Source organism: Mustela putorius, unplaced genomic scaffold (genome assembly GCF_011764305.1).
Source record: "Mustela putorius furo isolate JIRA1106 unplaced genomic scaffold, ASM1176430v1.1 tig00000743_pilon_pilon_pilon, whole genome shotgun sequence".
Classification (NCBI taxonomy): Eukaryota; Metazoa; Chordata; class Mammalia; order Carnivora; family Mustelidae; genus Mustela; species Mustela putorius.
The window spans coordinates 4,189,590-4,212,637 of NW_025421464.1; the positions used below are offsets into that span (position 1 = coordinate 4,189,590).

At 40.0% G+C, this 23,048-nt stretch overlaps 1 protein-coding gene and 1 pseudogene across 2 annotated transcripts in view; one reads left to right on the forward strand and one right to left on the reverse strand.

Annotated features, from left to right (window-relative positions):
- PIGU (phosphatidylinositol glycan anchor biosynthesis class U) overlaps window positions 1-23,048 on the reverse strand; it is a 91,584-nt gene that overhangs the window by 49,981 nt on the left and 18,555 nt on the right. For both annotated transcript variants that reach the window (XM_013053375.2, XM_004746585.3), the window contains exons 3-6: window positions 15,037-15,096; window positions 14,112-14,174; window positions 8,379-8,488; window positions 6,091-6,191 (exon numbers count right to left, since the gene is read on the reverse strand). In XM_013053375.2, the coding sequence (XP_012908829.1) occupies window positions 6,091-6,191; window positions 8,379-8,488; window positions 14,112-14,174; window positions 15,037-15,096 (334 nt within the window). The remainder of the gene's footprint in view (window positions 1-6,090; window positions 6,192-8,378; window positions 8,489-14,111; window positions 14,175-15,036; window positions 15,097-23,048) is intronic.
- LOC106005284 lies at window positions 1,560-3,130 on the forward strand (annotated as a pseudogene).

Consider the following 23,048-nt stretch of genomic DNA (forward strand, 5'->3'; position numbering starts at 1 on the left):
GAGTCCTCTTTGGAAAAACTAAATCATTTCAGAGAAAAAGAAAACCTATAAATGATGACATTTAGGGTTACCTCCAAGAAAAAAGGCCAGCCCACTGCCTGATCTCCTTATAGTAAGACTGATTCCGCTCATTCACAGCGTCTCAAATCAACACGTTAGTGCCAGTTTTAAATAAAAGACAGACAGCCAAGGATCATTATAAATAAGAGAAAACCGGGGCACCTGGGTGGCTCAGTGGATTAAGCCTCTGCCTTTGGCTCAGGTCATGACCTCAGGGTCCTGGGATCGAGCCCCACATCGGGCTCTCTGCTCAGCAGGGAGCCTGCTTCCCCCTCTCTCTCTGCCTGCTTCTCTGCCTATTTGTGATCTCTGTCAAATAAATAAAATCTTAAAAAAAAAAAAAGAGAGAGAAAACCCTCCCATGTGAAAGACAGACCCCAAATCAAACAGGAAACAAAAAAGGTGGTGGTGGGGGGACAAGGAAGACAAAGGGACTATTTGTAGATTTGTAGAAATGATGGGAACTAAAAACAACAAAAACAAAAACTCAGATAAAAGAGGATATTGTGGGGGCACCTGGGTGGCTCAGTGGGCTAAAACCTCTGCCTTCAGCTCAGGTCATGATCCCAGGGTCCTGGGATAGAGCCCCACATCGGACTCTCTGCTCAGCGGGAAGCCTGCTTCCCCCTCTCTCTCTGCCTGCCTCTCTGCCTACGTGTGATCTCTGTCTGTCAAATAGATAAATAAAATCTTTAAAAAAAAAAAAAGGATATTGTGGTGATAAGATAATAATAGGATGCTTCAAAGAAACAACTGGAGATGAACAAAGAACTTCAAAATATAATTAAAAAATCAAGGGTGCGGGGCTGGCTCAGTCCGTAGCGCATGCAACTCTTGATTGTGGGGTCATGAGTTCGAGCTCCACACTGGATGTAGAATTTACATAAAAAATAAATGTAAAAATATAAAAACAGATTAAAATATATATACATATAAAATTTTAAAATTTTTAAAATTCAGTAGAAGAGTTGGAAGATGAAAACATAGTAGTGTCCCACCAAAAGGAAGAGGAAGTCAGCAAAAGATAAAGTCCACTGAAAATAAAATATGCAAATTAGGTCAGTCAAGAAAGGCCAATATCCAACAGAGGTCCCAAACATGAGGACAGAGAAAACAGAGAGGACAGAATTGAAAAACAGTAAAACAATACCTTCCAGAACTAAAGGACACTGGTGTCTAAACTGAAAGGGCCTATCAAGGGCCCAGCATAATAAATGGAAAAAGACCCATGTCAAGACATGGCATCATAAAATTTCAAAACACTGAGGATAAAAAGAAGATTCTAAATCTTTCAGGAAACATTAGATTACACATAATGGCATCAAACTGCTTAAATAGCAACCAGGATACTAGAAGACAGTGAAATGAAGCCTTCAAAATTCTGAAGGAAAAGTTTTCCGGTCTAGAATTCTAGCCCTTGCCCCAACTATTAATTTGGTGCTAAACTAGAATAAAGACATTTTTCAGACAGAGAATAACTGAAAATAGGACCATCTGGCTCCCTGTGCTAGCCACCGATATTTGGAGTTCTTAACAACGTGGCAGACATTGACAACAAAGAACAGTCTGAACCTGATCAAGATTTGGATGATGTTGAAGAAGTAGAAGAAACTGGTGAAGAAACAAAAATCAAAGCGTGTCACCTGACTGTTTAGATGATGCAAAATCCTCAGATTCTTGCAGCCCTTCAAGAAAGACTTGATGGGGTGGGGGGTGCCTGAGTGGCTCAGTGGGTTAAAGCCCCTGCCTTCGGCTCAGGTCATGATCCCAGGGTCCTGGGATCAAACCCTGCATTGGGCTCTCTGCTAAGCAGGGAGCCTGCTTCCCTTCTCTCTCTGCCTGCCTGTCTGCCTACTTGTGATCTCTGTCTGTCAAATAGATAAATAAAATCTTAAAAAAAAGAAAGAAAGAAAGAAAGAAAGAAAGAAAGAAAGAAAGAAAGAAAGAAAGACTTGATGGTCTGGTAGAAACACCAACAGGATACATTGGAAGTTTGCCTAGGGTATCTAAAAGACGAGTGAAAGCTCTCAAAAATCTTCAAATTAAATGTGCACAGGTAGAAGCCAAATTCTAAGAGGAAGTTCATGATCTTGAAAGAAAGTATGCTGTTCTCTCTCAGCCTCTATTTGATAAGTGATCTGAGATCATTAATGCAATTTTGGAACCTACAGAAGAAGAACGCAAATGGAAACCAGATGAGGAGGATGAAATTTCGGAGGAGCTGAAAGAAAAAGCCAAGATTGAAGATGAGAAAAAGGATGAAGAAAAAGAAGACCCCAAGGGAATTTCTGGATTCTGGTTAACTGTGTTTAAGAACATTGACTTGCTCAGTGATATGGTTCAGGAACATGATGGACCTATACTGAAGCAGTTGAAATATATTAAAGTGAAGTTCTCAGATGCTGGCCAGCCAATGAGTTTTGTTTTAGAATTTCACTTTGAACCTGGTGAATATTTCACAAATGAAGTGCTGACAACGACATATAGGATGGGGTCAGAACCAGATGATTTTGATCCCTTTTCTTTTGGTGGACCAGAAATTAAGGGTTGTACAGGGTGTCAGAAAGATTGGAAAAAAGGAACGAATGTCACTGTGAAAACCATGAAGAAGAAGCAGAAACACGAGGGATTTGGGACAGTTCGTAGTGTATCCAAAACAGTTTCCAATGACTTTTTCTTTAATTTTCTTGCCCCTCTTGAAGTTCCTGAGCGTGGAGATCTGGATGATAATGCTGAAGCTATCTTTGCTGCAGACTTTGAAATTGGTCACTTTTTACGTGAGTGTATAATCCCAAGGTTAGTGTTTTACTTTACTGGAGAAGCTCCTGAAGATGATGATTATGATGAAGAAGGTAAAGAAGCAGATGAGGAAGGGGAAGAAGATAAGGAAAACAATCCAGACTATGACTCAAAGAAGGATCAAAACCCAGCAGAGTGCAAGCAGCAGTGAAGCAGGATATATGTGGCCTTGAGGATAACCTGCACTGTAATAGTCTAAACACAACTATGATTTACTTACAGCCTTATGTTTTTGTATTTTCTTGGTAGACTCAGTAACTTTTTTTAAAGGAAAGGAACTGATAATTTTAAAGATCAATTTGTTCTACTTAGCATTTTAACTCTAGTTTTTCTTCCAGACCTGTTGATTTCACAAATTCTTTCATACATGTTCATTTATTACTAGGTGGTTTGGTTCTTCTGGAGTAATTTTTATCATGTAACGAATATTTTAGATTACAGCTATGAAAGTGAACAGAACTGTTAAAAGAAACTTTTTTTTTTTTTTGGCTTTGCTAATTTTTTTCCTGAAGAACCAAAGTAAAAAAAAACAGTTTTTTTTCAACTGGGTTTACACTTGCTTGCACTAGCCGTGCTTTTCATTACTTTGTTTTAGAAATGCAGTGACTAAGACAATTCCTCATTTAAAAAACAGAAACAAAACTTGTTGAGACAAATATATGGTTAAGAATTTCCAGTAAGGGCGCCTGGGTGGCTCAGGGGGTTAAAGCCTCTGCTTTCAGCTCAGGTCATAATCCCAGGATCCTGGGATTGAGCCCCGGATCGGGCTCTCTGCTTGGCAGGGAGCCTGCTTCCTCCTCTCTCTCTGCCTGCCTCTCTGCCTACTTGTGATCTCTGTCTGTCAAATAAATAAAAAAAATCTTTAAAAAACAAAAAGAATTTCCAGTAAGACCACAACTGATAACTGGGATTACTAATGGTTTTTTATTTTAGGTGACATAGTTAGAAACCTAGTAAGGAAACTGTAGTAAAGAAACCTAACTCATAGTGTGGTTTTTGATTACTGTAGGGAGGTGAATAAAACCTGTTTTCAGAAGAAAAAAAAAAAAAAAAGAGTAACTCAAAATATGTGTCTCATACACCTCCCTCCCTTTTTAAAAAAGATTTTTATTTTTAAGTCATCTCTACACCCAACATGGGGGTCAAACCTACAACCCAGGATCAAGAGATGCATGATCTGCTGAGGGAGCCAGCCAGGCACCCCTCATACACCGTTTTATTGGAAACTACTAGAGGAAATACCTTAGCAAAACAAAAATCAAAGGAGAGAAGGAATCCAGGAAAGAAAGAAAATGACATAAAAGAATTATAAAGGGAAGTCCCAGTATGACAGCTTTGCACCAGGCCCAGAAAACACCAGGGTAGACTGGGGCATGATGGTGGATGTGTGAGAGAGGTCTTTGGAAAAATAATGGAACTGAAAGACTCTTTGATGTATTTAAACATTTTTTTTTGAACTGTTCGGCACTAGGGGCGATCGGGTGGCTCAGTGGGTTGGGCCTCTGCCTTCACCTCAGGCCATGATCCCAGGGTCCTCGGATCGAGCTCCAAGTTGGGCTCTCTGCTCAGCAGGGAGCCTGCTTCTCCCTCTCTCTCTGCCTGCCTCTCTGCCTGCTTGTGATCTCTCTCTCTCTGCCAAATAAATAAATTTTAAAAATATATTTAAAAAAAACAAAAAAACCTGTTCAGCACTTGATAGTCTGCCAGAACAACTGGGGGGGAGGGGAAGGAATTGTTACAAAAAAGACTAAGAAAAAACAAAACAAAACAAAAGCAAAAAAAAAAGATTAATTATTAACCCCAGGAAAAAGAAAAGGTTATACAAGAAAGAGAAAGTAATCATAGTTATTACTATAGTTATTACTTTGCCCAACAATGAACAATATATACAGTATCATAAACTATAGGTACTGACTACTGATTAATCAAAGCTGTGATATAACTACTCTAAGAAAATTAGGCAAAGGGGAAGTGATAATAAAAAGAGCTGAATCTTTATCTCCCATTAGAGGAGTGCAATAAATAATGTCTAATATTTATAATTCAGGAAATAGCAATATGAGCTCTTACTTAGAAATATCAAAGTACCTGTACCCCTGGGGCTAATAATACATTATATGTTAATAAAAAATTCAAAAATTATTAAAAAAAAAAGAAATAAAAGTAGGAGAGACTGGGTGGCTCAATTGGTTAAGTGTCTGCCTTTGGCGCAGGTCATGATCCCAGGGTCCTGGGATCAAGCCCCACATCAGACTCCCTGCTCAGTGGGAAGCCTGCTCCTCCCTCTCTTTCCCCCTCCCCTCTGCTTGTGCTTTCTCTCACTATCTCCCTCTCTCAAATAAATAAATAAAATCCTAAAAAAATATATACAGAAGTAGGGCGCTTGGGAGGCTCAGTGGGTTAAAGCCTCTGCCTTCAGCTCAGGTCATGATCCCACAGTCCTGGGATTGAAACCTGCATTGGGCTCTCTGCTCAGCAGGGAGCCTGCTTCCTCTTCTCTCTCTGCCTGCCTCTCTGCCTACTTGTGATCTCTGTCTGTCAAATAAATAAATAAAATCTTTTTAAAAAATGTGTATATATATATGTATATATACACATGTATATATGTACATATATACATATGTATATGAGCTTATCTGAGCTTATCTAAATTTCCTATAACAATCTCGTATTACTTGTATAATTAAAAGAATATATGCACATACATATATACATATACATGTGTGCATATATATATATATATACATATATATAGAAGTAAATACCAGCAAACACCAGAAAGTAGTTCTTTCGAAGTTGAACTAGGCATGGGAAGAGAGTCAGAGGGCTACTATTTTCATAACCCTTTTCCCAGATTTTCTGTTTGTTTTTTTAACTTTTATTTATTTATTTATTTTTTAAAAAATAATCTCTATACCAACTCAGGGCTTGAACTCCCAATCCCAAGATCAAGTGTCTCATGCTCTTCTGACTGCCCAGCAGGCATCCCATTGTTTATTTTTTCCATCTCTATTAACAATAACTCTCTGAGTAGTAGAATTTCAGCATCTTTTAATTAAGTTTTTTCTCTGAGCTTATCTAAATTTCCTGTAACAATCTCGTATTACTTGTATAATTAAAAAAATATATTCTTAAACATTTGGATGGTTTAAAAAAAAATCCACAGCAGTAGTATTACAAAACCCTACACACACCAGGGACTGAGATTTGTGTTTTCCTTTGAAGCCTTACCTTTTATCGTGGTCAAAATGAAGAAAGCAATGAGGGTGTTGTTGATGGCACAGGTAGACTTGGCAACACAAGACAAGACCGTGTAGGGATTTAAGAGGTAGCTGTGGAAAAACATGCAATGTTGGCATTAGTAATCTCAGTCAGAGCACCAGGGAGTCCTGGCCACCACAGGCCACGATTCAAGAGATTTACTAAAATTGAACTCAAGGGAAGGCAACTTCTTAGAAATGAGTTAAGTAAAAGAGAACAAAATGGGCTTGGGACCAATGAGTATAAGATGTTGAACATCCACTGCCTATCCTGTGCTACACGGAAGATCATCATAGAGATCCAGTAAGCTAGCAACACCATTATTCCTCCAATGGAAAAACTGGGACTCAGTGGTTAAGAAACTTGCTCAAGGTTTTATAAGTTAATCAATACATTCAAAATTAGGACTTTCTGGCTCGAAAACTTATGTTCTTTTTATTACTTCAGATCTCATAAATGATAAAATTTTAGCAATTCCCACAGAGTCATATATTTTTAGGAATGGCTACAGTTGTCTTTGAAAACCAGGAAAGTAACTTTTCTTCAACCAGGCTCCTAAGCTCTGATGCAGGCTACCCCTCCCTCTTTCCTCCAAGAGGTCAAAGCAGCTTGGGGTTATCCCTCTTGATGGTCAAGCTGTATCCACCAGTCAGACTCTAAGGACGGGATATGTATCTGCTGAATTCAATAAGCTGGTTGCCACAAAACTTCAAGACAGGACACCTTGAACTTTCCCTGGGAAGGAATTAAGCTAGGAAAAACCTAGTCTCTGCTTGAGATGGAAAGGAATGGACTGAGAAATGAATTTAAAATGCTGATTAGGGAAATTTTATATCATCATAATGGATGATTATTTTATTTATTTCCATCCTGCTTCCACAAAAGATTTGAGGAAGCTCAAATGAGAACAGATAATAAAAACTAATAGCAAAATAAAAATAGAAATAAAAAAGCAAGACCAGGAAAAATGTAGACAGAAAAAAAATAAGGGCCAAGGGGAAAAAAGACTAAATGGGTCTTCTACAGCACTGTGATAATCAGCTTCAAATCTGGCTCTGAGTTTCCTGGCAGACAGAGTGAAAAGGGAGACCAGTTACATAATTCTGATTGTTAGATAGTAAGAAACATACCAGCGTCTCAGGGACAGATTATAATTATTATTCACCAATAAAGACCTTAAATTCAATACCTCCCAGGGCTGTAAGATTAGCAGCTCTAAAGCCAAAGGCCCAAAATTGTTGGTATTTTTTTTCCAACAACCACAGATAGGCCTGTTACACAACCTTTAAAGAAATGGCTGCTGCTATTAAAAAAGAATCCCCAGGAGATATATGAGTCCATAAGGGATTCATAATGTTGCTACACCTCTGGTTCTATTAGGCAGTTCCTGCTAATATTTCTGAAATACATAGCTTCGAAAGTTGGTGGGAGAGGGGGAAAAAGCCATTTCCAAATAGCAGGTGGATGTTCGAGAAGCAGCTGCTTGGCCACCTATACGGAATACTGAACAGGAGATTCAACACAAAGCAGAGGGTTGAATAAAATGTCCTCACAAGGCCCCTTCTAATTCTGAAGTGCCAAGGTCAGGTTTTCCCATGCAGAAACCTGTCCGTCTTGTTTATGGTGTATCCCTCAAAGCTAGTATATTATTAATATTCAGTGACTATTAGTTTGACTGAATAATTATTCAGATTTGCCTATCTCCAGAATATAAACGGGAATAACCTGACAGAATTAAATTTACTGTCAGCCCAGAGCAAGTTCAGAGAAATCTCTTACAGAGCTTTGGTAAGTTCCACTCTCCCACACTGGTCTCCCAGCTGGGATGGGTCTATTTGGCTCTAGTTTTCTAAACTACAAATGCAGGACTTATGGGGTACATGAACTCCTCGAGCTGCTCAAAATAATGGCCACGTAAAGCTCAGAATTTTATTGAATCCAAATACACAATTAAAGAACTTTTTTTTTTTTTTGAAACACTGGTTACAAGTAGGCTGGAGCCCAGATCAGCATAGAGTGAAAAAGCGTTTGTGAAGGGTTGATTGTGCATGTCCCTGTGTGAGGCTTTGTCCCAACAGAAACAGAATGCCTCTGTCTCCTTTGCTGGCCAGGACCCCAGTTGTGCAACAGAACCACAGCAAGTACTTGATGACTAAGACTGCAAATCTCCAAAAATACAACAAACAACATGAGAAAGTCTCATCAGATTTTCCTTGCGTTCATTGGCACTGAGCCCTGTTTTGTCAAAGAATACTTACAACAGGGCCACTTTCAGAGGGATGTAACGCATTTCCATCGGGGTTCGGATGAGCTCGGCCACATCTGGGGCATACTGGTCTAGTTCAAGGAGGAGTTTCTGCTTTTTAAACTGGCAAAAAGAAATGACAAAACGTATTACTTCCCCTTGCTTTTAGAATGAAGACAGCAGTCCTTCTGTGGCCCACATGGCCCTACCTGTCCAGGCTTACCTCACACCCACCTCACTCCCTGGGTTCCAGCACCATGAACATGCCGTAACTGCTGTGAACAACCTCTTCTCTTTCCCTACTTAGCTCCACATCGCCTTTAAATCTCTGTTAAATCATTTCTTCCTCAGGAAGGCACACTCACCACCCCTTCCAGTGAAATCTCCCTGTAACACCTTCTTTCACAGCACTGTTCATGGTTACAACTTTCTTATCTATGTGACTAATATCTGTCTCCCTCACTAGACTATGAGTTCCATGAGGACAGGGACAATGTTTATTTGCCAGGACCTGGTACAGTGAGCAAACAGTAAACATCTATTGAATGGCTGAATGAATAGTGGCAAATCAATGTTCTTGGCCATTCTGAATGGTTATCACTGGGGAGCCTGGGTGTGTGAAGCATCTGCCTTGGGCTCAAGTCACTGGGATCAAGGCCTCCTGCTCAGCAGGGAGTCTCTTTTCCCTCTCCTTCTGCCCCTCCCCCTGCTTGTGTTCTCTCTGCCTCTCTCTCTCTAATAAAATCTTTTAAAAAAAAAAAAAAAAGAGTTATCATGAGTGGCCAAAGGACTCCAAAATTCTATCAGCAAAGTGAAATACTTTCATACAAAATGAAATGATCCCCTGAATGTCACCGTATCCCGGGTTTTCTTCCAAGCTCTCCTGTTTCAAGTTTTTGCCTTCCACAGAGGAAGTGGGGAATGGCCAGGATGAAGAGAAGTAGGAGGGCTGGGTATGGCTGGGCAGCTATAGAGTCTAGAGGGAGTGAGATGGGGGTGGAAAGCTCTTGTCTTCTCCTGTTGTGTCCCAACAAATTCATGGGTGTGCTCCAGAATGAAAAAAAGTTAGGTAACCCTATAAGCAAACACGAGTCAGCCTATAGGCGGAAAAAGCCTCTGAACCCAAAATGGGTAGCTTTTATGGTAGATTTAATTTAATGGTCAGAGAATCTTATTTCAAGAGTATAAAACCAATGCTGCAACCAATTATAAAACAGTGTATTGCTGAGGAGCTAAATGAGCAAGGGCTTCACTCTCTGTGCAAGACAGAAGATTTAATAATGAAAAAGCACATACAGAATACATATGGTATTGTGCCATTCATACAAAGTTCAAAGCATACAAAATAATACTACATGTTATTTAGGATCCATACAAACAGCAAAAGTTAAGGCCACGTGAGGTAACAATAAACACTAAATCCACAACAGTGGTAACTGGTGAGAGGAAGAATAAAGAGATGAAAATTGCAGAAGTGAGTACAAGTGTAATATTTAATTTATTTATTTATTTATTTATTTATTCGCGACAGCGTGCAAGCATGAGTCGGGGAAGGGCAGAGGGAGAGGGAGAGAATCTCAAGCAGATTCCCCACTGAGCGCAGAGCCCTACACAGGGCCCCATCCCACAACCCCAAGATCATGACCTGAGCTGAAACCAAGAGTTGGACACTCAACCATATGAGCCACCCACGTGTTCCATGTAATGTTTTATTTTTGAACCTGAAATAAGTTCACAGTAGGTATTATTCTTTACATATTTCTGCATGTCTTAGGTATTTCAGAATTTTTTTTAATGGAAAAGTTTTTTAGAAATGTTAAAGATAGATCTTTCAGTTCAAAAGAAAATTGAGGAGTTATCACAGGAATACAGGTAAGTCCAGATTTCTTGCACAGATTTAGAAGCTTAATCAGAAAACATGAACCAACTTCAAAAACCTCCTTTGATCATCTCTGAGAGTTCAGGTTAGACAGCAGGGAATTATCATCTGTAAGAGTTAGGCTACCATTCACAGGTGGGGTTGTGTAATTAAAAAGACAATATATAAAGTAGGTGCTTTTATCAGAAGGGCTGGCTGGGCAGATAAAGCACTTACTGAGGTCAGCTGCAGCAGTGGTTGAAAAAGGAGTCCAGGCCCCGCTACCTAAGGGTCCTGGAGTTCCTGCAAAAAGGCGGCCACCTGTATGGGCTGAGACCCACAAAGAAGGCTACTGAGAGGAAACAGGGGTTGACCCAGGAGGAGCCAGAGGACAGGTGGAAAGACGGACCTATTCCGCAAGCTGGTCAGCAGGACTACAGAAGGAGAGGGGGGCAGCTCAACGGACACCTACGCAGAGGTGACACTGTGCCAACGACCAAAGAAAAGTACTTCCTTGTCACCCCACTCTTCCAAAATAATTTGAAACAGGGAGATTTTATAAAAGGAGAGTCTGCAGGTGAGGGCAGTCAGGTCAGCATTCCCCAGATTCTCTGCTACATCTCTTTTTGTCTCCCCCCAGTCTCTCCAGCAAAGCCCCCATTATGCCTGGCCTCACAGGCCCAATATTGACTCAGCTCCTTGAAGAATAACAAAAATTCCTTTAAAAAGCCCCCACTGGATCCAGTCAGAGACAAGCAAATGGCTAAAAGTCTAAGGAAAAGTGAACACACACACACACACACACACACACACCAAGAAAATATTAAAAGTATAACAATAAATGAGGTTAAGGAGTATAATTTAAAATCCAAAGATAAATATTTCTAGGTATATTCAGCAGCCTTGACAATGATGAGATTTAAAGCTACCACAGGAGAGGTTAAAAGTGGCCTAAAATTAAAGGTAATGACCTGGGGGCGCCTGGGTGGCTCAGTGGGTTAAGCCTCTGCCTTCAGCTCAGGTCATGATCTCAGGGTGCTGGTATCGAGCCCCAGATCAGGCTCCCTGCTCAGCGGGGAGCCTGCTTCCCTTCCTCTCTCTCTCTGCCTACTTGTGATCTCTGTCAAATAAATAAATAAAATCTTAAAAAAAAGGTAATTACCTGGCTGCACTGTCTCCATGATCATTAATCACCTTATACACAGATGCTTGTTATATTTCAATATGCATACATGTTATATTTCAATAGAAATTTTTGAATTAAAAAAAATTGGGGTGCCTGGGTGGCTCAGTGGGTTAGGCCTCTGCCTTTGGCTCAGGTCATGATCTCAGGGTCCCAGGATGGAGCCCCACATCAGGCTCTCTGCTCAGCAGGGAGCTTGCTTCCCACCCCCACCACTGCCTGCCTCTCTGCCTACTTATCTCTCTCTCTGTCAAATAAATAAATAAAATCTTTAAAAAAAAAAAAAATCTTGGGGCACCTGGGTGGCTCAGTCGTTAAGTGTCTGCCTTGGGCTCAGGTCATGATCCCAGGGTCCTGGGATCGAGCCCTGAATCCGGCTCCCTGCTCAGTGGGAAGCCTGCTTCTCCCTCTCCCACCCCCCAACCCCCACGTGTGTTCCCTCTCTTGCTGTCTCTCTCTCTGTCAAATAAATAAAATCCTAAAAAAAAAAAAAAATTCAGGGTGGAGCTAATTTATCTCTGCATGCCTCAGCTTGTGAGGAGACCATGACCCAAGTGAAGGCAGACACTTAACTGACTTGAGCCACCCAGGCACCCCAAGACATACTCTTTTAGCAACTTTCAAGTATACAATAGTAACTATATTCACCATGCTGTACATTAGATATCTAGAACTTACTCATCTTACAACTGGAAGTTTGTACCCTTTGACCAACATCTTCCCATTTCCCCTACTCCCTAATGCACACCGTCCCCCCGCCGGCCTGGCAACAGCCAATGTACCACCAATGTACAGTGTCTGTTTCTGTGAGGTTGATTGATTTATTTATTTTAAAGTAAGCTTCCTGCCCAATGTGGGACTTGAACTCACTTCCCCAAGATCAAGAGTTGCATGCTCTACCAACCAAACCAATCGGGTTCCCTGGTGTGACTTTTTTTTTAAAGATTTATTTATTTATTTGAGAGAGAGAGAGAGAGAGCACACATGCATGTGAGTGTGGCAAGGGAGGGCATAGGAAGAGAGAGTCTTCAGCAGACTCCGGACTGAGCATGTGCTGACACAAAACTCAATCTCATGAGCCTGAGATTAGGACCTAAGCAGAAACTAGGAGCCAGACACTTAACCAACTGTGCCACCCAGGCACCCCCTAACAAGCTGACTTTTTAAGATTCCACATGTAAATAAGATCACACAGTATTTGTCTTGGTCTGACTTCAGTTAGCATAATGCTCTCAGGTTTATAAATGTAATCCCAAATGCTCTGCTGATTTAAGATGTACACTCCCTGGGTCTCAATGATAAATCTCTAAAATGCAGGGTTTTTGTTTTTTTTTTTAAACTAATTTCAACACCCAATGTGGGGCTTGAACTCACAACCCTCAGATGAACAGTCACAAGCTCTGCCAACTAAGCCAGCCAAGTGCCCCAATTCAAGGGTTTTATAGGCCTATTAAGCCTATAAATGGACCCCAAGTTAAAAATTCCCAACCTAGATATCTTATAAATCTCTTTGAGGTCCGTAATTCTAGAATTCAACAGCTTTATTACTCATGACCAGTGCCATAGAAAGGCAAACTGCTCCTTCTGGTTCTATTACCGAGTAACAGAAGTGAAAATGAAGGATAAACAGACAACACAAAAAGGATGTGTCCTCCTCTCCCTTGAGTCTAAATCCTCTCAGTGGCTCCCAGCCAGTCACGGAGGACTGCAGCCAATTTTTAAAATAACTACATGGATAGTGCATATGGTTAATCTGTTAACTCTTTTAGAACCCAGGAAAATGGAAATGGTCACAATATACCTTTCCCCTTGGCTACTGCATAGGGATTAAGACTAAGTTTACATCAATACTTTCTACAGACATTTACTACATGCTAAATTTTCCAAATAACAGGGTGCTTGGGTGGCTCAGTGCGTTAAAGCTTCTGCCTTCGGCTCAGGTCATGATCTCAGGATCCTGGGATCGAGCCCCGAATCGGGCTCTCTGCTCAGCAGAGAGCCTATTTCTCCCTCCCTCTCTGCCTGCCTCTCTGCCTACTTGTGACCTCTGTCTGTCAAGTAAATAAATAAAATCTTTAAAAAAATAAAAAAATAAAAAATAAGTTTTCCAAATAAGATTGCTCTCTGCAGGGAAACAGAATCTACGTTGGGAATCCAATTTTACCTCCAATAGGCATAACAGTTAAAATCTGTATTCATGAAAGGAAGATTTTTAAGGGTCCTCATTAATAATTGTAGTTTAGCTCTGGTCCAGAAAGTCTGAATTTTGGCTCAGTGGGTTAAAGCCTCTGCTTTTGGCTCAGGTCATGATCCCGGGGTCCTGGGATCAAGGCTCGCATCGGGTTCTCTGCTTGGCGGGAAGACTGCTTCCCTCTCTCTCTCTCTGCCTGCCTCTCTGCCTACTTGTGATCTCTGTCAAATAAAATCTTAAAAAAAAAAAAAGTCTGAACTTGCACAGGTGGATATTAAGCTACACAGATTAAATTGATCCCTTTGTATCTATTAATAAAGCTGTCTTGTTGGTTCGGGTTTGACCATTGCAGGGCTGGCTTCACAGGCCAGAAGCTTCTCTCCCACTCCTTAGTATTTTTAAACAGTTGAATCCTTAAGTACATGACCTTTGATTCTTTGTAGCAACACAGACCAGAAGACTACCAAAAACACCAGTTCTGTCTCCCCCGCTGTCTCCCCCGCTGACTACTTACCACAACTTTATTGAAGTCCTGGATTGCAAAATACAGAGCAATGGCGGTGAGTGCATCAGTGATCTGTCAAGAGAAAGAGAAATAATAGTGTAGGAGGGATGGAATGCTGCCAGAGCCTAGAGTTTTGGGATAGTGGTGGACTGTTCGGTAATGAACTCTTACAGTCAGGCAGAACCTCAACTCTCGCTTTGACTACCCAAAGGTAAAGCCCTACAGGGAGATTAGACTGGAAATCCCTGAGGACTGGCACCCACCAAGATTTATGTTAGCCTGGTGGACCACATCTGCTCTTTAATTATAAGTTACTTAAGTTTTCTGTAAAACAGGAATAACACCCAATGCTTTGCAGGCCTGATGTCTGTCAAGTGCCTAACATGAAGTAAATCCCCAGGAAACAGGAGCCATTATAATGATTAAGAAAGATTTCAGTGGGCCTCCTATTTGACCCAGATTTTCATCCCGACATAGGCAAGTGTTTCAAATTACTTTCTCTCAAAACAGCCCTGTCATCTCAAGTTTGAAGGTTACTGCCCCTAAGAGTCGCATCAGACCTATGTCCACTGCATGGAATCTCTTGGTAGAATGCTTGGGAAATTCAGGATGCCCTCTACACTGGCACCACAATTAAAACCAATCACAGAATCTTGGCACTACACAGTTTGAGACTACACAGTCCAGAAACCAAGTATAAGGAATTGGAATTGGTCAAATGTCAGAGACTACTTACTCCCTATATTTCCATAATACTATCACAGTATTATGGATTATACGGTATTATCCACAGTATGGAATTCAAATTAAGGATAGGGCTTTGCTTTTATACTCTCAGAAACTCCTAAGCTCTTATAAGATAATTTTTCTTAAAAACAAGATAAAAGACCCTAAAAGGTATATATGTATTGACTTTATGTGGAAGGTTACTTACCATAAATACCAATTCAGCATAGTCAATCAGGAAATGAAAGAGGTATATTATTAATGGAGTCTGTAGGAGAAAAACAAGCAGACAAATTAACTTAAATCTTACCGTTATCAGTTTCCAATGTAGGGAATGGGGAAGAAGCTAATCTCTCAGCAAAAATCTCTTTCTTTTCTGGAATACTGTTCTATGCTAGTTGGCCAGTATATTTGGGGGAGAATAATTTAGTGTCACTGGATCATTTTTTGCCATGGGGCCTATCTGAGCTGAGTAAAGAGAACAAAATATGACATTGGCTAAATATCTGTTGAGGAACACATTAAAGGTATGAGTAAACTTTAGTTCTAAGCCATACAGAATAGCTAAGGGGAACGCCACAGAGGACTAAGATTGCTGAAATCATAAAATAAATAGGGAAATGTTTTTCCGCCTTTTGTCCCCTGAGATGTTTTATATCATTAGTGTTATTGCCTCCTCAAATATTTGGGAAAATGTGCTCACTGTGAAGTCATCGTGGCATGGGTTTTCTTTAAGAGACGACTTTAATTACAGATTAAATTTCTTTCTTTTTTTTTTTTAAGATTTTTATTTATTTATTTGACAGAGAGAGAGAAAGCACAAGCAGGGGGGAGTGGCAGGCAGAGGGAGAAGGAGAAGCAGACTCCCCACAGAGCAGGGGGAGCCTGATGTGGGACTCAAACCCAGGACCCCAGGATCATGACCTGAGTCAAAGGCAGTTGCTCAACCAACTGAGCCATCCAGGTGCCCCTATAGATTAAATTTCTTTCACAGTTTCTTGCCTTAAAGTGTTCTTTTTCTGATGTCAGTAGAGCTACATCAGCTTCTTTGTGTTCATGTTTGCTCAATAAAACTTGTCCCATATTTTTAGGTTTTACTTTTTTCTGCATCTTCATATGTAAGATGTGTTTCTTAAAAGCAGCATATAATTACTTTTCTTTTTTTTTAATGTATTTATTCATTCTAGAGACAGAGTGTACACACAAGCAGGGGGAGGGGCAGAAAGAAAGGAAGGGAATTTCAAGCAGGCTCCTACTCCCTGCTGAGCACAGAGCCCGATATGGGGCTCCATCCCACCACCCTAAGATCAGACCTGAGCAGCAATCCAGAGTTGGCTGCTTAACCAACTGAGCCACCCAGATGCTCCACTTTTTAAAAAGAAAATTATTTTAAGTCTTTATTTGACAGAGAAAGAGAGGGGACAAGCAGAGGGAGCAGGGAAGGGAGAAGCAGGATCCCTGCTCAGCAGAGAGCCCAATGTGGGGCTCAATCCCAGGGCCCTGGGATGAGGACCTGAGCCAAAGGCAGATGCTTAACCAACTGACCCACCCAGGCAACCTAATCTGACAACTGTTATCTTTTAGTTGACTTTATAGTCTATTTACATTTAGTGTAATTAATGATGTTTTTGTGTTTAAGTTTACCATCTTACTCTTCTATTTTCCATTTGTCCCATTTTTCTCTTTCTTGCTTGCTTCCTCATTATTTTTTATTATTCTATTTTCTCCTCTACTAGTTTGTTGGTTATACACTTAGCTACTATTCTTTCAGTGATTATAGAAATTATGGAATAGGTCTTTGACTTCAATTAGCATATAATATAAATTACATCTTTTACCACTTTTTAGATTAATAAGGACCTCTGAATACTTTAATTCCATATAGCTACTCCCAGCCTTTTCTGTTATTCATGCTACAGCTTTAATTCCACATGCATTTTAAACCCATAAGGCATTATTATTTTACATAGTTAATATTTATTTACTTTACTTACATATCTACCTTTTTCACTATTACTTATTCCTTCCTATATTCCATGATGCTGTTGAGAACCATAATCCTGCCTTTTTATAATTTTTTAAATGCTGGCAACAAATTCTATCAATTTTAATTTGCTTGAAAATGTCTTTACCTTCATCTCTGAGAGACAATATCCCCTTTGGCTGTTTGTAATCTGTAATCTGTCTTTGATATTGGGAAGTTTTATTAAAATGTATGTTTTTCTTTGAATTTATCCTGCTTGGGTTTATATAGCTTCTTGATTTGATATATTTCATAAATTTTGAAAAAAAAATTTCAGTAACAATCTCTTCAAATATTGTTTCTGCCTCATTCTGTCTCTTCTCCCATTCTGGAACTCCTTTTATTTTATTTTATTTCACTTCATTTTAAAGATTTTACTTATTTATTTGAGAGAGAGAATGAGAGGGAGAGCAGGAGAGGGGGGAGGATAGGAGGGAGAAGCAGACTCCCTGCTGAGCAGGCAGCCTGATGCATGACTGGGTCTTGGGACTCCAGGATCATGACCAGAGCCGAAGGCAGTCGCTCAATCAACTGAGCCACCCAGGTGCCCTGGAACTTCATTTATATTGTATGTTAAATCTTTTTACTATATCTCATAGACCTCTTCTTTTTTTTTTCTGTTTTCTATCCTCTTGTCTCCGAACTTTAGTCTAGGAATTCTCTACAGATCTATCTTCTAGATCATAAATCCTCTCTTCAGCTTTGTGTAATCTGCTGTTATATTTGCCTATTGCATTTTTAATTTGCTGTTATGTTTTCCCCAGTTCTAGAATTTCCATTTGATTCATTATTATATATTCCAGTTCCTTGGAGAACTTCTTTTTTTTTTTTTTAAGATTTTTATTTTTATTTATTTGACAAAGAGAGATCAAAAGTAGGCAGAGGCAGGCAGAGAGAGAGGGGGAAGCAGGCCCACCACTAAGCAGAGAGCCCAATGCAGGCCTCGATCCCACAACCCTGAGATCATGACCCAAGCTGTAGGCAGAGAGGCTCAACCCACTAAGCCACCCAAGCACCCTCTGTGGAGAAATTCTTGACCTTGTCACTTATTTTTTTATGCATATTAATCACTGACCACTGTTATCTTAGAGTCCAAGTCTGATAACTCCAATATCTGAATCACCTGTGAATCTTTAGTATCTATTTTTTCCTGTCTTTTATTATGCTTGGTAACTTTTGAATGAATGGTGGACATTGTAAGGGAAATTTGTAGAGGTTCTGCATGAGGTATTTTCCTCTGAAAGGATTGTTTTTTTCTTTTTCTTTCAGAAAGAATTTCTTTAAACTTCTGGCAAGCAATTAGAACAGAATTATATCACCTTAATCTAATTAGAGTTTAGCTAATTAAGCTGAATTTAGTTTTTTGTAAGACTGGTCTATATGTGGTCTACCCTTTCTTCAGTGTAGTCCTTCAGAGGACCCAACCAGAAGCCAAAACCTTTACCAGGGCCCTGCCACCTTGGTTGGCCATGCACTTAAATCTGTATTTCTCTAGCACTATGAGACTGCCAATAGCTCTGCTTAGCCCCTTGGCCTCTTAACAGCCCACTTCTACTCTCTTTCTCTGCTCTCAGCAGAGAAATTAATACATTGATAAAATTGATACATGCATTAAGGAGAAATCAGCTTAGATGGTCAGCCTCACATTGTACCTTCCTCTCTGGGACCTCAAACCCTCAATCCTGGCTATCTTGATACTTTCCAACACCATCAAACAGATGTTTTTTCCTATTCATCCTTCTTTCCTAGCTGTCCTGGCAGGAGGGTTGGTCTGTTACTATAAGCCAGTTCACCAATCCACCAGAATCAGAAAGATAATGCATGACTTGGTTTTAGTGAACCGTTGCTGGTGACTCGGGAGCACCTTTTCCCAACTCCCAACCACATGCAAAAATGTGTTCTATAATATTGTAGAGGTCACTAACAGACTTTTTAGGGACAGCAAGCTGGTGTGGTAGAAAGACCAAGGCTTTGGGTTCAAACTTGGGATTTCAAACCAGTTCCATCTGTGTACCTTTTCTCTCTAAACTTTAGTGTTCTCAGCTATAAAATAATAGTGACCTATTGGGGTACCTGAGTGGCTCAGTTGGTTAAGCACCTGCTTTCAACTCAGGTTGTGATCCCAGGGTCCTGGGAAGAGCTTGCTTCTCCCTCTCCCTCTCTCAATCCCCCTGCTCTTTGTCTCTCTCATTCTGTCAAATAAATAAATAAAATTAAAAAAAAAAAAGAATAGTGACCTATTTCACAAGGTTCTTGGGAGGAATAAATGGTAACGGGCACAAAGTGCTTAGCACAGTGCCTAACATACACACAGTAATCCTAATATGTTAGCTACCTGAGACCAACTTTTTACCACCTGTTTTCAAAACAGGGCATCAACTTTGCCTTTTAAAGTTCTAAAAGAATTAAACCTTCTACAACTCTCTACTAATGGATTCTTTTTTGCTTTTATCTTTGTCAGTAAGAGGTAGTAACTTAGTACTTATATTACCAATGGCCTGCTTTCAAAGCGTTTTGATGCTTCAGATAGTTTAGAATGGCACAAGTAGGTCTCAGAAATGACAGAACTCACAGTTCTCAAAAAGCCTATCAGCAAATGGGCTGGTTTCCATAATAAGCTAACATGTACACAGTAGTTAAATTGTGTATCATAATATTATTAATAATATACAGTGAATATAATTTGTCTTCATGTTATGTTTCCATGTGGGTGACCGTTCCCAGTCAGGATAGGGCAAATATTAATGAACTCACAATTTTATGATCAGTACTTGGCTAACCAAAGAAAACAGAAACGTCTGCTGAAGGTAGTCATAAAATCTAAAGTGGTTGCCTAATTCTTTTTCTCACCTGTGCAGATTTTTCTTCTCCACTTTTACATTTCCCTAAGAACTAGATAATAAAATCTGCTGAAGATTTATAAAGAAAAAAATGCAAAGCAACGATGAACTTCCTCTTCCAAAGTGTTCTTTTCACTTGGCTTGACATAATTTGATTTCTTTAAGTTTTATTACTTAAAGAAATTGTGTGGAAATACAGATTGCTCTGGATTTAGGAACTTTGAGCTTAAAAGCGAATAAACCCATATGCAAGAAAGGAGCAAGGGATTCTGACTGTGAGGTCACCTCCACTGTGTTTGGGGGAAGCAACTGCTCAGTACTAAAGCGGTTGTCTTACACAGATATAGAGACTTACCACGGCTTCTTGTAGCTGGAAAATACTAACTCCTGCCATTCTCTCTCTTTACTTACACTGAGACTTACACACACACACACACACACACACACACACAAATACACACACACTGGTGAGGAGTAAGAATGCATTCTGGACTCCCTCATTGCAGCTAAGAATGCATTTTCTCACAGAAGCATTTTAAATAAAGGTTAAAGGGCTAGATATGGCTCTTCCATTCATTCATTTGACATATTCCTTCTGAAAGGACTATTTCACATCTTCCCCTGTCCTTAACCTCCAAATTTCCTTCCCGCTTCTCACTTTCATCTGAAAACCTCATTTCTTATTTCACTGAGAAAAGAAGCAATTAAATGAGAATCACCTTTATTTCCCACTACCCAGGTAACCAACTTCCTGTATCTGTACCTACATTCTCTATCACCTATTAACAATGGATGGACTTCCTTTCTTCTTACCTGAAGTCAAATTCTCCCCTTGTGAACCATAACCCATTTGTACTTGGCCACTCAAAGACACTGCTCATTCAATTATCCTCTTTCTTACATCACCAACCTCTCTATCCACAGGATTATTCCCAGCAGCAACCAAGTATGCACAGTCTCATTTTTTTTTTTTTTGCTATTTTATTATTTTATTTTATTAAGTTTTAAGAGTTGTAACATGTTATTTCTTTTTTTAAAATTTTGTATTTAAATTCAATTTAGCTAACATATAGTGTATTATTAGTTTCAGGGGCAGAATTTAGTGATTCATGAGTTGCATAGAACATGCAGTGCTCATAACATCATGTGCCCTCCTTGATGCCCATCACCCAGTTACCCCATCTCCCCCCCAGCAGTATTTATGTATGTATGTATATATGTATGTATTTTAAGTAGGTTCCACACCCACCATGGACCTCAACACAGGGCTTAAATCCATGACCCTGAGATCAAGAGTCAGACACTTAACCAACAAAGCAACCTAGGCACCCCCTGCTTTGTTTTTTTAGATTCCACATATAAGTGAAATCATATGGTAACGGTATTTCTCTGACTTATTTCACTTAGCACAGTGCTCTCTAGGTCCATCCATGTTGTTGTTTCAAATGCCAAGATCTCATTTTTTATGGCTGAATAATATTCCACTGTGTGTATGTGTGGGTGGGTGTGGGTATGCACACATCCATTCATCTATCACTGGATACTTGGGTTGCTTCCATATCGTGGCTATTATAAACAATGCTGTGTTAAATATAGGCAGATTCTCATATTTAAAACGTCTTTATGAGGGCAACCAGGTGGCTCAGTGGGTTAAGCCTCTGCCTTCAGCTTGGGTCATGATCTTAGAGTCCTGGGATCAAGCCCTGCACCAGGCTCTCTGCTTGGCAGGGAGCCCACTTCCCCTCTCTGCTCTGCCTGCCTCTCTGCCTACTTGTGCTCTCTCTGTGTCAAATAAATGAATAAAAATCTTAAAAAAATAAAAATAAAACGTCTTTACAGGCCACCTAGGTGACTCAGTCAATTGGGCATCTGTCTGCCTTCAGCTCGAGTCATGATTCCCAGTCCTGGGATCAAGCCCCATACTGGGCTCCTTGCTCAGTAGAGGGTCTCCTTCTCCCTCTCATTCTGCCCCTTCTCTCCCCGCTCCTATGTGTTCTTGCTCTCTCTCAAATAAATATCTTTTTAAAAAATAAGAAAAAAATAGGGCACCTGGGTGGCTCCGCTGGTTAAACAATGGCCTTTGGCTCAGGTCATGATCCCGGCATCCCAGGATCGAGTCCTGCATCAGGCTCCCTGCTCAGCAGGGAGTCTGCTTCTCTCTCTGACCCCTTCCCATCTCATGCTCTCTCTTTCTCCTAAATAAATAAAATCTTTGAAAAAATAAGAAAAAATAGCATGTCTTTACTATACAACTGCCTTTAGCTACTATACCATTTCTCTGCCCTTCTTTAGAACCAGAATTCTCATAAAGGTTGTCTATCCTCTGACTTTTCAAGATAGACAAAGTCCAAGATTAAGCCACAGGGCCTTTTATAACCTAACCTAGGAAGTGACATACCATCATTTCTGCCGTATTTTACTGGTCACATAGGCCAACTGTGGTACAATGTGAGAGAGGACTACATCAAGTGTGAATACCTGGAGGTAGATATTTTGGGGGGCCATCCTGGAGGCTGGCTATCACACCAGGTGATCACATCAAGCCCATTTTCAAGTATCATCTATAGGCTGACAGATCCCAATTTTATATCTCCAGCCTGAGCCTCTCTTCTTGAGTTACACATTTGTATAGCCAGTTACCTTAACATTGTCATTTGGATGTCTTTAAACTTAATATGGTGAAATCTAAACTCTTATTTCCAGCCCCACTAAAACCCACTCCTCCCTCAGTAACTCATTTCACGAAATAATGCCACCATTCACTCAGTTGCTCAGGATTAAAAACCTGCTATCTTGAATCATATCTTGGAATCCTCTCTCACCTTCATACCTCATATCAAATCTATTAAGAAGTCTACTCCTAAAAGTATTACTAGAATCTAATTAGTTTTTTAAAGAATTTAATCATTTTTCACCATCTTTGTTGTTACCACACTAGTTCCAAGCCAACATCATCTTGCTTAGACTAGTGCATGAGCATCCTTCTTATTTTCCCTTCTTCACCTCTCGCCCCCACAGTCAATTCCCCTCACAGTATTCACAGCAGTATTTATTAAATGTAAAATAAGTATAATCACTTCTCTCTTGGCTTAAAAGTTTCCATTTTTTCATCTTAGTAAAAACAAAATCCACTTGCTACTATGGGCCACCAGAGCTGGTGAAGGATCTCAAAATGGCTGAGCAAAAACTTGCTCTAATAGGTATTTAGGGACGCCTGGGCTGGTTCAGTCTGTAGAGCATGCAACTCTTGATCTTGGGGTTGTGAGTTCAAGCCCCACACTGGATGCAGAGATTAGTTAAAATCTTTAAAAATTATAAATTTTTGTATTTATAAATTATAAATATATATTATAAATA